The 17,526-nt window shown below is 36.2% G+C and overlaps 1 protein-coding gene across 1 annotated transcript in view; it reads right to left on the bottom strand.

Moving 5' to 3' along the window:
• Nucleotides 1–543: 543 nt before the first annotated feature.
• Nucleotides 544–17,526, bottom strand: part of LOC134281654 (sacsin-like) — a gene marked incomplete at its 3' end in the record, with an annotated part of 35,666 nt that continues 18,683 nt past the window's right edge. Inside the window, exons 3-10 of the mRNA XM_062764082.1 lie at nucleotides 16,984–17,142; nucleotides 15,591–15,617; nucleotides 11,365–11,448; nucleotides 9,459–9,559; nucleotides 8,307–8,420; nucleotides 7,989–8,139; nucleotides 2,095–2,301; nucleotides 544–1,890 (exon numbers count right to left, since the gene is read on the bottom strand). Of these exons, the coding sequence (XP_062620066.1) occupies nucleotides 544–1,890; nucleotides 2,095–2,301; nucleotides 7,989–8,139; nucleotides 8,307–8,420; nucleotides 9,459–9,559; nucleotides 11,365–11,448; nucleotides 15,591–15,617; nucleotides 16,984–17,142 (2,190 nt within the window). The remainder of the gene's footprint in view (nucleotides 1,891–2,094; nucleotides 2,302–7,988; nucleotides 8,140–8,306; nucleotides 8,421–9,458; nucleotides 9,560–11,364; nucleotides 11,449–15,590; nucleotides 15,618–16,983; nucleotides 17,143–17,526) is intronic.

The raw sequence follows: 17,526 nt of genomic DNA, 5'->3' as shown, positions 1-17,526 counted from the left end.
ACCTCAACAGGAAGTGGAGTCAAACCATGTGACTGTGTAAGCATATAGTCTCCCTTCAAAGAATGCAGGCTATGAATAGCTGACTTTCCATTCCTTGATTCTGGAAGAATTGGAAGAGTTTCAACTTCTGGTAGTAGACCTTGATTTTCAGACAAAAACGACCAAACCCTTTTGATCCAAGATGAAACCTTTTGCCTATTTGTGTTGTCAAGTTGAGTGGATGACATAATTCCTTGTGCTTCCACTGATGCTTTGCAGTATGTTAAAAAAAGGAAGAGATTTTGGAAAAAATCTTAAAAAATTAATTGAAGTACATGTACATTAGGGCTGTATCATATATTCTTTAAAAACTCTAACCAAAGAAAGAAAGTCTATAAAGTATGTGCAAATATGTGTAAAAAAAAAACAAAATACAAAGAGAAAGAGAAAAATGTTGCTTTTAGAAAAAGTTTTAGTTTGAAGAAGAGATTTTGGCAGTTTTAAAAATATAACTAAGGATAAAAAATTAATTGAAGTACATGTGCATGCTTTGTTATAACTTACTTGATGGAATTTGGATTGACATCAATTTTTCTTCCATGTCTTCTCTTAAGTCAGATAACAATTGTCTCTCTAACCCTGGAAACAGAGCAGCTTCAGTTTCTGAACATAAATACAGAGTTAGTGTGGATGCTAGAGACACAAAGTGGGTCTTGTCATTTGTTGGCAACAGTTCCAGGTGTTTCCATACTTCTTGATGACTATATTCTAAGAAATAATCCAGAAGTACTAATTTGGTGTATCTCTTCTTCTCTTTATACCGGTTACCTTTCAGCAGAAGATTGGCAATATAGTCTGACCTAATAAGCTTTGGCTGGATTTTAGGTAGAAATCTGTATTCTGTATGTGACTCTACTAAAATTTTCAAATGATCTGGCAATCTGACCAAATTTTCACCGTATTTTTTGATCACCTTAATCACAACTTCCTTTGTTTTCTTTGCCATTTTTCTTTCTCTGTCAACAAAAACATCAAACACAGCCTGTTCATAACTAACCCACGTTTTCTCCTGTTTCTCAGGCTGGAAGATGTTCATTCTGAGGACATTCTCTAGCACAGGGTGAAGGAGGAGTTTCCACAAATCATTGTCCACTCTCTGTACATCAGGTAAGCAGCGGTAGATCGTCTCCCGTGAATTCCCTTCCTTGAGGAGTTCTTTAATCAGCTTTATGTACGCTTGAGATATCACTTCTTTGATCAGCAGCTCATTCCATTCTATGTTTTTGTCTCTCTTGCCTACCTGCCCTGCTGTGGCTTGTAGCACGTGATCTCGAGCTGGGTCCAAGTTAAAGAACCCATTCACATGTACAGGTAGATTGGTCAAACTACTGGACTGAAAAGGCAAAGGCAGAAAACAGAACACATGAGCAGAAAATGATTCCTCCTTCTGTAGAGGATAAGCTACGCCAACAAAAGGTGCATTATCTCCATCTTCTGACAAGGTTTTGAGATCCTGTGACATTTCTTTTGTGCCTTGGTAAAAATTGACGATTTTGAACTCGGCTTTCTTTCCTGAACCCTCTTTTCCATCCTTTGTGATGACCAGGGCATTGTATGCAACACTTTGGGAATCCTCTGGTTTTGTGCTTGTGTTCTTTAACCAATCTCTTGTGCATTCTCGTAAGTCAGAGAAGTTGTCTACTGATGCACCGGTTCCCTCTATAGTCACTTCATACAATACACTGTCCCTGTTTTCCATTATTGTAATAGAATTGATGTATCGAAGAAACAGCAGGGTTGTGTCTGCCTCTTTTCTGAATGATTCCATTAGTTCCATCATTCTTGAGGGGAGGTAAATCTTGTCCAGGAGAGAGGATGGTGCTCTTCTCAGGGGGAACCAAAACAAAGTATCTGTAAAGAAATTCAAAACAACAAACTTAAATTCCCTCTATTTGATGATGTGCATGGTTCATATTGAAAAGGGTTAATGAGAAACAAGTTCACACACTGCTAATAGATGAACAAATTTCCAACATAAAAACTTCTATCAACTATAGAGATTTTTTAAATAGTATTTTTGGATTTATGGAATACAATGTTTTTTTTTTTACTTACTTGGGAAATATCCTTCTTGTACATTAGATGTTTCCAATCCAAAAACGCCTCCATTGTCCAAGTTGAGGACCTTCCTCAGTACTGGCCACAGGGTGAATTTGTACCTTGATGTAAGCTTCTTGAAGGTGACATTGTGACACACTTTTTCTGTCCTGCTGGTTGGGTCGATAATTAAGAGCCTATCACCACTTATGATGACCGGTGTATCTATGTCAGTGAAAAAAAAAGGCAAGAATGAAAGCAAGTAAACTAAGAACCTGAAGAGCCATTTAAAAATTCTAAGGATTCCTACCAATCAACTTAGTATCACTTTTGTATACTTTTTTGTTAGGAGTATTCCACTATATTCTTGAGTTTATTTAGTAGAGCTTCTATTAATGTCTTAAACTAAAACTAGAACTGTCCAATTGGGACAAATACCCCCCGCTGGGTTTTTCAGAGAAGGTGCCAATTCAAAAATACCTTATGGATCTAGAGGTGTTCACAATTTACTTACAAAAATTTGCAGTGAAATATAATTGCTATCATGTTTCTTAATGAATGAAACAAAGGTGCAACCAAATGAAACATCAATACTAATACATTGTAATTCCATTGTAACATTATTTTTTTTATTTTATTTTTTTATTTCTGCATTAAAAAAATATATTGCAAGTATGTGTTATGTCCCTCTGCAAACTGATTGTTGAAAAAAAATCATATTATACAAAATCAAATTAATCTTGATAACTTAATAATTTATATCAAATTCATTTTGAAAATAAAGAGCTGGTCATCAAGTAATGAAGTGCTTTGACAGACAATAAATTACAATTAAGAGAATAAGAGAAGAGAGATCTTTAATTCTTGTGCCCGATTCCCAGGAGATAACACATGATTGATAATGAGATGCCTTAATGTTCAACTTCTCACACCAAACTCATTAATTTATCTTTAACTGGATGCATGTTCAGTCATTATTCCCAAGAGACAAATGAAATTACATTATCTTCTGTGCAATGTAAGAACTGTTTTTAACACTTGATGATGTTTCTTTTTTTAAAGTTTTTATGAGTAGTTTTAAGCTGTAGTATTTTTGTACAGATATTCTAGATTCTATGTCTCAAACCTTATACATGAGCCCAAAATGAACAAGTCAATTAAAATAAAAAATAAAACCTGTAAAATGCCAAAAAATGAATAAAAAGAGTTGAAAATTCCAGGTGCACACCTTCATATGGTGAATAATAAGTGTACAAATTTTCAGATTAATCCTTGCAATAGTTTCTGAGAAACGGTCTGGACAAAACCACAAAATAAAAATGAAAAAACACCTGTAAAATTCAAAATAATAATCGAATCAAGATGAAAATATCAGATGCACAACTTCATACGGTGCATGATATGTGTACAAATTTTCAGACAAATCCTTCCAATAGTTTCTGAGTAATGGTCCAGACAAAATCTTCTCTACAGATGGACGGACAGACGGACATGGTGATTCCAATATACCCCCCCTAAACTTCGTTTGCGGGGGGGGGGGGGGGTATCAATATAATTTAGCTAGGGCATGATTGCCTTGTCGCAGGGTAAAAAAGAATTGTATTCTGCTACCCGAGTTTATATAAAATAAAATGAAAATGGAACTTTCTCTTATTCCTCCTGCAAAGAACAAAAATTTTTGCTATGGTTGAGCATCTGGTTGCAAGTTTGTAGTGTCAATTAATGTTCTAAATAAGAAGTATGTAGGCCAATGCTCTCTAGTAATACCCCTGCTCTAATGTGAATAAACACACTATCACGTTAATATATACAAGCTCATTTACAGGCAGATTCACAGAAATATAGGAAGTTGACATCAGATTCACATCAAAATTAATCCCACCATATGGCATGCCCCAAGAAAGAGTGCACTAAAATTTCAAGCATCTGTTATGAGTAGTTGATGAGAAAAATGTGACAAAAATTTGTTACGAATGAAATGGAAAGACAAACAGGAAGTTGAATATCCAACATATGGCATGCCTAAGAAGATTGTGTTAAAATTTCAAGCATCTGCGATGAGTAGTTGCCGAGAAACTTCAACGAAAAAATTTTATGTATGAAATGAAAAAAACCCACAAACAGGAAGTAGATATAGGATTTTTTAAAAATGTATCCCACCATATGGCATGCCTTAGGAAAGACTGTGTTAAAATTTCAAGCATATGTGATGAGTAAACGCTGAGAAAACTGCAACGAATTTTTTTATGTATGAAATGTACAGACACAAAGACAAACAGGAAGTCGACATTGGATTTTAACAAAAATGTATCCCATCATATGGCATGCCTCAGAGAAGATTGTTTTAAAATTTCAAGCATCTGTAAGGATTAGTTGCTGAGAAAACTGCGACGAAAATTTGTTACAGACAGCTAGACAGGACAGACAGACGGACACACAATGGTAAAACAGTATACCCCCATCTCCTTCAAAACCGTGGTATAATATTATAACAAGAGGGCCTAGAATCGCTCTTCTGATAAATTGTACGATCTATCACTTCTATTAGAAGCCTCCTACTCTATTAGTATAATAAGACCCAAAATGCATCAACTTACAAAGTTTGATAATATTTAGCCAGTTAAGACTGAAGATATTATAATATAATCATAAAATACCATAAGTAGGTCACAGTGACCTACCTTTTGATTGAAATTTTCTAAGGACTCTATTATAATATAATTATAAAATACCATAAGTAGGTCACAGTGACCTACCTTTTGATTGAAATTTTCTGAGGACTCAAGATACATTAATTGACAAAGACTGATGATTCTAATTAATTAGTACCTGAGATATTCAAAAGTAGGTCACCATGACCTACTTTTTGGTCAACATTCTCTGAAAACCCAAGATGCATCATCTGACAAAGTTTGACGATTCTAAACCAATTAGTATCAGAGATAATTAAATATAGCCATCAAATGTCAAAAGTAGGTCACGGTGACCTACTTTTTGGTCGACATTATTCAAAAACCCATAATGCCTAAACTGACAAAATTTGATGATTCTAAGCCAATAAATACCTGAGATATTCAAAAGAAGGTCACTGTGACCTACTTTTTGGTCGACATTCTCCGAAAACCCAAGATGCCTAACTGAAAAAATTTGATGATTCTAAGCCAACAAGTACCTGAGATATTCAAAATTAGGTCACCGTGACGTACTTCTTGTTGGACATTCAATGAAACCCTAAGATGCCTCAACTGACAAAGTTTGATAATTCCAAGCCAATAAGTACCAGATACTATATAATTAAATATAGCCATAAAATGTCAAAAGTAGATCACAGTGACCAACATTTTGGTCGAAGTTCTCAGAAAACCCAAGGTGCCTAAACTGACAAAGTTTGATGATTCTAAGCTAATACGTACCTGAGATATTCAAAAGTAGGTCACTGTGACCTACTTTTTGGCTGAAGAATTCTCTGAAAACCCAAGATGCCTCAACTGACAAAGTTTGATGATTCTTAGCCAATAAGTGCCTGAGATACTTAAATATAGCCATAAAATGTCAAAAGTAGGTCAATGTGACCTACTTTTTGGTCGACGTTCTCTGAAAACCCAAGGTGACACAACTGACAAAGTTTGATGATTTTAGGTCAATAAGTACCAGAGATACATAAATAAAGCCATAAAATGTCAAAAGTAGGTCGTCACTCTCCGAAAACCCAAGATGCATCAACTCACAAAGTTTGATGATTCTAAGCCAATAAATACCTAAGATACTTAAATATAGCCATAAAATGTCGAAAGTAGGTCATCGTGACCAACGTTTTGGTTGACATTTTTCAAAGACCCAAGATGCATCTACTGACCAAGTTTGATGATCGTAGGTCTGAAGGTAATCAAAAGATGCATTTTAAACAATTTGAAAACAAATGTCAGCAAAATTCAAAAAGTAGGTCACAGTGACCTACTTTATCATAAGTATGTTTTAAGGTCCCAAGATGCATCAAAGTACAAGATTTGATGATTCTAAACCTCCCAGTGTCTGAAATAATGGGATTTAATGTTTTTAAAAGGATAAGTCATAAAGTTCAACAAGAGGCCCATGGGCCACATCGCTCACCTGAGCACTGTGGCTAGGAAAAAGTAGAAATTGGTTTATAATTAAATAGTCTAAATCCAGAAGTAGTCCAGTGACCAATCATGGCTTTGTTATTCTTGAGAAGAAGATTTTGAAAGAATTTTCCTATATATATTTCTATGTAAAAATTTGGTCGGCCATTGTGGCCCTGCCCTACCCCCCGGGGGTCATGATTTGAACAAACTTAAATCTACACTACCTAAAGATGCTTCCACATAAATATGATCAGTTATGGCTTTGATATTCTTGAGAAGAAGATTTTTAAAGAATTTTCCTATATATCTCTATGTAAAACTTTGGTCGGCCATTATGGCCCCGCCCTACCCCCGGGGGTCATGATTTGAACAAACTTGAATCTACACTACCTGAGGATGCTTCCATATGAATATGATCAATTATGGCTTTGTTATTCTTGAGAAGAAGATTTTTAAAGAATTTTCCTATATATCTCTATGTAATTCTTTTGTCGGGCATTGTGGCCCCGCCCTACCCCCAGGGGTCATGATTTGAACAAACTTCAATCTACACTACCTGAGGATGTTTCCCCATAAGTTTCATCTTTCCTAGCCCAGTGGTTCTTGAGAAGATTTTTAAAGAATTTTCCTATATATTTCTATGTAAAACTTAAGTCGGCCATTGTGGCCCCGCCCTACCCCCGGGGGGTCATGATTTGAACAAACTTGAATCTACACTACGTGAGGATGTTTCCCCATAAGTTACATCTTTCCTGGCACAGTGGTTCTTGAGAGGAAGATTTTTATAACATACCACCAAATTTTCATTAATTCCCAATTATCTCCCCTTGAATGAGGGCGAGGCCCTTCATTTGAACAAACTCAAATCCCCTTTACCCAAGGATACTTTGTGGCAAGTTTGGTTGAAATTGGCCCAGCAGTTCTTGAGAAGAAGATGAAAATGTGAAAAGTTTACAACAACGACGACAACAGACAACGGACAAATTGTGATCAGAAAAGCTCACTTGAGCCTTTGGCTCAGGTGAGCAAAAAGTAGGTCAGGGTGACCTACTTTTAAGTTGACATTGTTTGCATCAACTGACAAAGTTTGATGATCATAGGCCTTAAAGTGTCCAAAATATGCCCTCAAATAAATTTGAAAACAAATCCTCGCAAAATTTAAAAAGTAGGTCACCGTGACCTACTTTTGAGTTAACATGATGTTAAGTCGTAAGATGCATCAACTTACAAGATTTGATGATCCTAGTCCTTATAGTGAGCAAAATATACACGTTTTTATCAATTGTAAATTTAGGTCAACTTTGAAGTGACCTTGAGACCACGCCCTTTGCCCCAGGGTAATTCCCCATGCAAATTTTAATCTTTGACATATCCTGATCCTTGTATGTACGTTTGGTGAAAATCTGCCTGGTGATTATGGAGAAGAAGATTTTTTAGCAACCAGTACTTTTGGTTTTGTTTTCCTGATTATCTCCCCTTGCTTAAGGGTCCCAACTTAGTATAAATGGTAGCCCTTGGGCCAAGGATACCCTGTGACAAATTTGGTACTGATTAGCCAAGGGGTTCTTTAGTTATACCCCATATTCTAAAAAGTTGATGCACACCGCACAAATGGCCATAGCATTAGCTCTTTGAGCCTTTGGCTCAGAAGAGCTAAAAAATGCCTTTAATGTTCATAAAACCTGCTTTTAACCTTGCCTCCACAGACAAATAACTGGAGGAATAGACTGTCAGATAGACAAAGGAATTCCAGCATAAATGGACTCCCCATCCTTAACATTGTTGTGGGGACAAAATTTCAATGCGTACCTGTGAGATGGAAAACTGATTTGAACCCAAGTCCAAATCGCCCAATCTTAAAGGTGTCATCTTTTTCTTTCACGCTGACATAAATTGTTTTGATGCCTTTCCAGTCATTTTCAGTAAAAACGCGATCATTGAATGCACATAGAGCTGGTCCCTAAAAGCAATTGGAAAATGGATGATTTCACATCATCTTCATCATCAGTTTATTTTTATTTCTTGTTGAATGACAGACGAAAAGAAAAGCTCAATTAATGAAATAAACTGTAAGATTTTATTTTCACCTTTGATCATTCATATATTTGTGTTTAAAATTTTGTTTACCTGGAAGATTTTTTTGTATTTGGAGTCAAAATCTCCATCCCCTAAATTATCCTCCATACATGTCATAACCTTGAAAGTACTGGCTTTAGCATCTTCAGCGTTCTGTACCAGCTCCTGTCAGGGAACAAAACATAGAAACAGATTATTCTATTAGAGTTACTTGTTAAAATTTACATACAGTGACATTTTACTGATGGACACTCTGAGTGACCTTGATGATCTGGGGTCAATCAGGATATGGTTAAAGGATGTTCTGTAACTTACCCTGATGATCTGGGGTCCATTTAGTAACTTACCCTGATGATCTAGGGTCCGTTTTGTAACTTACCCTGATGATCTGGGGTCCATTCTGTAACTTACCCTGATGATCTGGGGTCCATTCTGTAACTTACCCTGATGATCTGGGGTCCATTCTGTAACTTACCCTGATGATCTGGGGTCCATTCTGTAACTTACCCTGATGATCTGGGGTCCATTCTGTAACTTACCCTGATGATCTGGGGTCTGTTCTTTAACTTACCCTGATGATCTGGGGTCTGTTCTGTAACTTACCCTGATGATCTGGGGTCTGTCAGGATACTGTCAGTGGATGTTCTGTAACTTACCCTGATGATCTGGGGTCTGTTCTTTAACTTACCCTGATGATCTGGGGTTCGTTCTGTAACTTACCCTGATGATCTGGGGTCTGTTCTGTAACTTACCCTGATGATCTGGGGTCCGTCAAGATATTGTCGTAGAATGTTCTGTAACTTACCCTGGTGATCTGGGGTCTGTTAGGATACTGTCAGAGGATGTTCTGTAACTTACCCTGATGATCTGGGGTCCGTCAAGATATTGTTGTAGAATGTTCTGTAACTTACCCTGGTGATCTAGGGTCTGTCAGGATACTGTCTGAGGATGTTCTGTAACTTACCCTGATGATCTGGGGTCTGTTCTGTACTAGTAACTTACCCTGATGATCTGGGGTCTGTTCTGTAACATACCCTGATGATCTGGGGTCAGTCAGGATATGGTTAAAGGATGTTCTGTAACTTACCCTGATGATCTGAGGTCCATCTGTAACTTGCCTTGATGATCTGGGGTCCGTTCTGTAACTTACCCTGATGATCTGGGGTCTGTCAAGACATTGTCGGAGAATGTTCTGTAACTTACCCTGATGATCTGGGGTCCATCAGGATATTGTCGGAGGATGTTCTGTAACTGACGTCGCACGGGAGGATCCTGCAGACCTTCATAGTCGCTCCCACTGTCCTCTACAAAATAAGTTGCCAAGTTCAAGGTCAAAAGGTGAAGTGCAAGTGCCTCATGCAAGGTCAGGTCACAAGACATGTACATATTAAACATAAATGTTGCTTCTCAAATTAAGAAAATGTTATGGGAAAGGTTGTAGGCTTTTTATTTTGCTACAGTAGATCAAATTACAAGGTCAAGAGGTTAAATATGATCAAGGGTACCAAAAGAGGTCTTTTCACAAGAAGTATACAGAGGAAATATGAAAGACCCAGCACTAACAAATAACAAGAAGTCCATGGGCCACATTGCTCACCTGAGCAATGTGGCTTGGTTATTGAAAAGTTTTAACCCAATAGTGGTCCCAACCAATCCTTAAAAGGGAGAGGGTATGATTTGAACAAACTTGAATCTTCACTAACTAAGGATGCTTGCATATTTGTTAGACTACCTGTGGCTTTATTGCCCTTTACATTTGAACTTACATTGGCCCCGCCCTTTGCCCCCAGGGGTCATGAGTTGAACAAAATTGAATCTACACTACCTGAGAATGCTTCCATATGAACAGGACTAATCATGGCTATTCTTGAAAAGAAGAATTTTAAAGATTTCTATTTAAAACTTGGATTCCATATTGTGGCCCCGCCCTACCCCTAGGGATCATAAATTGAACAAAATTGAATGTCCACTACCAGAGGATGCTTCCATATAAATACATGTATGATCATTCATGCCTCAGCTATTATTGAGAAGAAGATTTTAAAAAATTTTCCTATATATTTCTATGTAAAACTTTGATCGGCCATTGTGGCTCCGTCCTACCCCCAGGGGGTCATGATTTGAACAAATTTGAATCTACACTACCTGAGGATGCTTCCGTATAAGTTTCATCTTTCCTGGCGCAGTGGTTCTTGAGAAGATTTTTAGAGAAATTTCCTATATATTTCTCTGTAAAACTTTGATTGGTCATTGTGGCCCCACCCTACCCCCGGGGGTCATGATTTGAATAAACTTGAATCTACATGACCTGAGGATCCTTTCATATAAGTTTCATCTTTCCTGGCACAGTGGTTATTGATAAGAAGATTTTTAAAGAATTTTCCTATATATTTCTATGTAAAACTTTGATCGGCCATTGTGGCCCCGCCCTACCCCCAGGGGGTCATGATGTGAACAAATTTGAGTCTACACTACCTGAGGATGCTTCCCTATAGGTTTCATCTTTCCTGGCACATTGGTTCTTGACAAGAAGATTTTTAAAACATACCATCAAATTTTCATTATTTCTTAATTATCTCCCCTTGAATAAGGGCGTGGCCCTTCATTTGAACAAATTTGAATCCCCTTCACCTAAGGATACTTTGTGCCAAGTTTGGTTGAAATTGGCCCAGTGGTTCTTGAGAACAAGTCGAAAATGTGAAAAGTTAACGACGACAACAACAATGACGACAGACAACGGACAAATTTTGATCAGAAAAGCTCACTTGAGCCTTCGGCTCAGGTGAGCTAAAAATGTTATGAGATAGGTTCAATTTTTTGGAGACAAACAGGCAAATTGCCTCAAAACATCAATGACAGGGCTTAAAAAACTCATCCCTAAAATAGGTATGTACTAAGTGTATTAAGTGTACTAATTTTCAGTGACCTAAACTCTGTTGGTAGAATGAGAGATGTTTTCCATGGACAGCTAGAAAGACAGATGAGCTAGGGACAATTTACCTCCCTATTAGCCTTTTGTCTTTTATTGGTAGAGCTACAAATGAATCACTACTTCATAAATCCAGGATATATGATTTACACTTATTTTATTCCAAAGGATCAAACCCACCTGCTTTACAATCTTCGTCCATTCTAGGAACTTTAATTCCTGACTCCTGATTGCCCATCTCAAGTTTGTGTCTCTTTGCGTTGTCTGAATTTGAAAAGTAGACGTACAAATTAGTAAGCATACAAGTACAAACATTAAACCACTAGCTGCTATATGAAATGTCATGTCTTCCAACACAAAAGGTTATCTCCTTTCGTATGATGAATTCCTTCTAAGATACAGTGTAGTAAGGCTTTGTTTTTTTTATGTTGTATTCTACTATTCTACTAAAAGATACCTAAAGATATTAAGAGCAAGCTAACAAAAAAAAAAAAAATAATGCCTCTAATGCAATTTTGCAAATGTGACCTTGAACTTGCCTAAATGACCTTAGATCAAATTAAGACAAATCTTCAGGTGATAAATCATCTTTAAATGAAATATGGACATCCAATGCACCTCCACTAGAAAATTGTAAATCAGCCATGAATTTTGTAATTTTCTTCAATTTTTGTTTTCATTATTTTAAATGAAGGTCACAGTATACAGTCAAGCCGTATTGGCCATAAACCATCTTTGAAATAAGTATGCGGTTTTAATGACTCTCCAATACAAACCTATATCCCAGAAAAGTCTTTTCTACTTTTCTTTTTAGTAACTTTAACTCACCAGAATGACCTTGGGTGAAAGACATCACACATTCTTTCTTAGGACGTTATCAATTTTTTTGCAAAATATTAGCTTCAAATGATTTTCCACTACAGAGTAATCACCTAAACAATTTTTCTACTTTTTTTTTTACAATTAAATTGAACTGGCTGAATTGATCTTGGCACAACCTCAAATTATACACATTCCTTCCATCACAATGTATAAGCCCAAACAAGAATTCTATATTTTTTATATGCTAGTGACTTTGTGTAACAGAGACATTTTAAAACCTCTGCATAAAATTTTCACTATTTCTCATCTCTCATGAATAAGTGCTCTACCAATTGAGCTAAAGGGTTAACCCACTAGCCCAGGCAAGTAGGATGCCATGTATCTTACACTACCACATTGTCCCCCTCCAGATAATGAGATGTCCTCATCTCTTTCGGAGTGCCGATGCCTGTGGGGCTAAGTTCTGGGGGCAATCACTTTCACCTGCCAGAGAACACCCGGGTCCTAACGTGGGCGCCAAATGTAACAGAGACAATTTATTGCCTATGCCGGGGATTGAACTTGGGACCTTTGACATGCCAGTCCAGTGCTCTACCAATTGAGCTAAAGGGTTAACCCACTAGCCCAAGCTAGTAGGATGCCATGTATCTTACACTACCACATTTGAACTTGCCAAAATGACTCGGGTCAAGATGAGTGCACATTCCTTGGTCTTTAACAATCTTGATAGCAAGTATTAGCTTTCCATGGTTCTCTGTTACAAAACAAAAGGCCCATGGGCCAAATCTCTCACCTGAGCATGTTGGCTAGTTCTCCTATCTCAAATGGGAGGATGATTTGAACTTGAATTTACATTAATTGAGTATGTTACCATATTTCTTTGACAAATCATGGCTTTAAAAAAATGAAAACAATTTTGTTTTTTTCCCTGTATGCTTCATATTCTCTTGTGGCCCTTCTGGCCCTCACCTATCCAAGGCCTCATAATTTGAACAAACTTGAATCTACACTACCTAAATTGGCTTCCATATAAATTAACCAAACAATGGCTCTGCAGTTGTAAAAAGAATTTTTTAACTAGAACTGTCCATACGGGACAAAATACCCCCGCTGGGTTTTTCAAAAGTACCGATCGCGATGGCTTTTTTCATAAAAAAGATATATCAAAAACTTTTGAAATTTTTCTATAGTATTGCATTTCCCCAAATAACCGTGGGTCAAGGTCATGACACACCCTTGGGTCATGTGCAATCTTTCAGTGAAATGAGAACCTACCAAGTTTATCCATAAGAAAGATATGGACCGGACTTGAATTATGAAATTTTTATTCCAGTGACCTTGAACTTTCCCAAATGACCTTGGGTTTAGGTCATGACACACCATTGGGTCATGTGCAATCTTTCAGTGAAATGAGAACCTACCAAGTTTATCCATAAGAAAGATATGGACCGGACACGAATTATAAAATTTTTCTTCCAGTGACCTTGAACTTCTCCAAATGACCTTGGGTCAAGGTCATGACACACCCTTGGGTCATGGGCAATCTTTGTGTGAAATGAAAACCTACCAAGTTTATCCATAAGAAAAATATGCGGTATACACGAATTATGAATATTTCTTCCAGTGACCTTGAACTTCCCCAAATGACCTTGGGTCAAGGTCATGACACATCCTTGGGTCATGAGCAATCTTTGTGTGAAATAAAAACCTAACAAGTATATAGAAAGACAAGGACCGTAATTATGAAATTTTTCTTCCAGTGACCTTGAACTTATGCCCAAATGACCTTGGGTCAAGGTCATGACACACCCTTAGGTCATGAGCAATCTTAGTGTGGAGTAGTAACAAACTTGAATGTCACACTCTGTAAAAAGATATGGACCGGAACGATTAACCAATCAGATGGACAGCTGTTGTTAAAAAGTTATTTTTAAAAAGACGGACAAGGTGATTCCTATATACCCCCCCCAAACTTCGTTTGCGGGGGGTATAATTATTCCTATGGAAAAGTTGATTTTTCATTGTGGCCTCATTTCACCCCCAGGGTGCCATGATTTGAAAAAAAAATCAAATCCAGACAATCTTAGGATGCTACCACAAGTTTCAATTTTTCCTTTCCCGGTGGTTTTGGAAAAAATGTTTTTTCCAATGTTTTTTTAAGAAATTCCCATGTATTTCTATGTAAAACTTTGATTGTCCCTAGTGACCCAGCCCTACCCCAGGGGGTCATGATTTGAATAAATTTAAATTAACACTACCTGAGGATGCTTCCATATAAATATGACCAATTACAGAAAGTCCTTGCTGCTCTTGAGAAGATTTTTAAGATTTCAACATTTTTTAAATACACGTAACATACAAATATGAATAAGACTAAAGAATTTAGTTGATTTTAAAATCTTGCAAAATTAATAATTATGGTCAAGATTGTTAGCATAAAAATATATCTTTTTAAACTCATTTTAAAAAGGTTAAAATCATTTCAAAATTCAGGAAAATACAAAGTGCAGAATTACAGTGGACCTTCAGATATCCGGACGCCAGATATCCGGATGCTTCAGTATTCGGACGATTTTTCATCGGAACGAAATTTTTAAATGTTACTTTGTCTTGTTTAATTTGTGATTCAGATATCCGGAAATTACATTTCCGGACAAATTGACTGGGAACCAAAGCGTCCGGAAAAAAGGGTCCACTGTATTTTTGGTCTCATACTCAGAAGTTCTTTTTTAAAACAGGGCACAGTTTTTTTGTGTAGTTATAAATAAAACAGGACCACAGACACAAAATTCATTCTTGAGAGAATAAAAATTCTAGAGGATCTAAGTTTACAGTACTTTACACTATATAGTAGTAATACATCTGGAGTAACAGGTGTAGGATATTATACAGTTCAGGGGCCCGTTTTACAAAAGAACTTACGACTAAGACCAAAAACTTCATGTGATTGTAAAATTTTGCAAAATTTATTTAATATTTCTCTCTGAAATTGTTTGTGTAAAAATATCTTACAACATTCTTTTTAAAAGTTTTAAAAATATTTTCGATGTAATGTCAATTAAAAAGATATATGAAGAATTAAATTTGGTCTCAAGTCGTAAGTCCTTTTGTAAAACGGGCCCCAGGAGACAGAAGAGCAGGATTTAGCAGTGATTATATAAGGCCTAGAAAAAAAAATAGTTTGTTTCCGCTTTCAGGTTGAAAAAATATAGGGTAGGTAGGTAGACAATTTTTTTTTTTTGAAATTTTTTTTTTACTTCTAATGTCTTCTTCAATCAAAACGTATATAGAAGTAACATTAATGACAAAAGAAATGGTGTTTTCAAGCATTTCTGTGACTTAAACTTATAATAGAAAGGTGACTCAAACTTCTTTCTGTCTTGAAAAGCTTGCAAAGTTGGAGACTATAATTGCCTGGGTGAAATCTTGCACTTCATGGGACAAAAGCATTAAAATAATTTTTAGGGTCGGCACTATAAATTAGGGTCGGTCGGGAAAGCGGAAACAAACATATATTTTTTCTAGGCCTAAGATTAAATCAAGAAGGCAAAGTGATGGATGTGGTGATGATTTTTAACACTTACCCCTGCCATTATTGTATGTCTCAACAACTTCAAAATAAATCCATGCAATCACTTTAATTACCATAGGTCTTAATGAATATTTGTATATAAGGATAAGATTAAACTAGGCCCATGGGACACACCACTCACCTGAATCACAATGGCCTATCTGTTTTATAATAGCAGTTTTCCTATAACCTATATATTCCTGTTAAATATCACATACCTTGGCCTCATTCTATCACTAAATGTCATGATTTGAATCGACACTGCTTGAGGATGCTTCCATAAAATATGATTTATCACGGCTTTTCTGTTCTTAAGAAGATTTTTTAACACACACCCCTCCCAATTTAAATTCTATGGAGAACTTTGATCACCCATTATGGGACAACCCCACTCTTAAGGATTATGATTTGAACAAGTTAAATCTCAACTATATAATAAACTTTTTAGACAAGTTTTATATCTTCTGGCCTAGTGGTTCTTGAAAATAAGATTTTTACAAGAAAATCAAATTTTATTCTACTAAACTCTTAATTATCTCCCCATGAATGAGGGTGTGGGCCAATTCACTCAAGGACGCTTTGCAGCAGTTATGGTTGAAAAGACCCAGTGGTTCTGGAGAAAAAGTCAAAAATGTTCAAAGTTTACACACAGAAGGGGGTGGATGCCAGACAAAATGTGATCATAAAAAAAACCTCACTTGAGCTTTCTCCTCTGGAGAGCTAATGAATTAAAGATTGTTTTGAACAAAATTAAAAGATAATTTCCTAACCTCTTTTTAACTGAAGCATATTAAGAGGGAGTCTCCATCTAGCCCAAATAAAACAGCAATGACTTGAATTTATATTTTAATTTTATCATATTAAGAATATTTCTTTTATAACATTTGAGTACGTAATTGTCTTGGAGTGGTTAATTCTTCCTTACTACATTGTATATAATGGACTCTGTACTTCATAATGATGACACCATATGAATCCCCATCATCTCAAGATACTTGATGGCTATTTTATTTAAATTGGCCCAGCACTAAGAGAAAAGTACTTGAAAATGTGAAAAGTTTATGTATGATGACTGACAGCAAAAAGCAACAATTGGTCACCTAAATAACAGTTTTCCTAATATCACATTGAAATAACTGTGTGTGAATGGTAATGTAGATTTTTTGGTACATTTTCAATGGAAATCTTCAGAACACAAGTCTGTAGAAATTTACTCTGCAGATATTACTGAAATTATGTTTCAAGACAAAATTTCGTGAAACCTGGTTAATTTTTTGTTGTACTCTTCCATTTGGTGAGGGTTGGGGTGGGCTATGCAGATTTATGCATAAGTACTGCAACTTGCTCTGCATTCAAACAATATTTTATATCATGGTACTCTTTTTACCATCAGAACACCTATATACCTGCAGAGCTTGACTTTATTTCTGTGAAGTTTTCCCTGTTGGAGGTTCCAGGTTCTCCTAGCTCAGTATCTGTTTTTCGTCGTTTGTGTGACGTCTGGGGTGGCTGTGTTTTCCTCTGCCGTTTGGAAGGATCCTTCACCAATGCCCTACTTCTTTCATCTACATGATGAACACGATAAGTAAATGTATATATAAAATGTATTGCTCCTTACCAAGTTTTGTAAAAGTATGTCAATCTCCAATGCCAAGAGTTAAAACAAGTGTTGTCCTTACCAAGGAATAATGCCTTAAACCCTAAGGATCATCCACTCAAAAAGTAATTTTCAACATTAAAATTTGGTAAATTTTCCAAAGAATTGAAATGCATTATCTAACATTGCACATGTAGTAGGGAAATTCTCTAGTCTTTAGCAATAGTATTCAAATATCAGTAGTGTCACTGATTTATAGAAAGATGTGTCAGTTTTTATTTAAGAAATGAATTTAATTTTTTAGAATTCATGAAGAATTAAAATACAACACATACAGTGCAGTGCCATAAGT

This window comes from Saccostrea cucullata, unplaced genomic scaffold, assembly GCF_032062105.1.
Source record: "Saccostrea cucullata isolate Sc308-1 unplaced genomic scaffold, CSIRO_AGI_Scuc_v1 ctg1055, whole genome shotgun sequence".
In the NCBI taxonomy this organism is placed as follows: Eukaryota; Metazoa; Mollusca; class Bivalvia; order Ostreida; family Ostreidae; genus Saccostrea; species Saccostrea cuccullata.
Note: the sequence above shows the minus strand (reverse complement) of the source record. Positions and strands in the feature narration are given on the sequence as shown.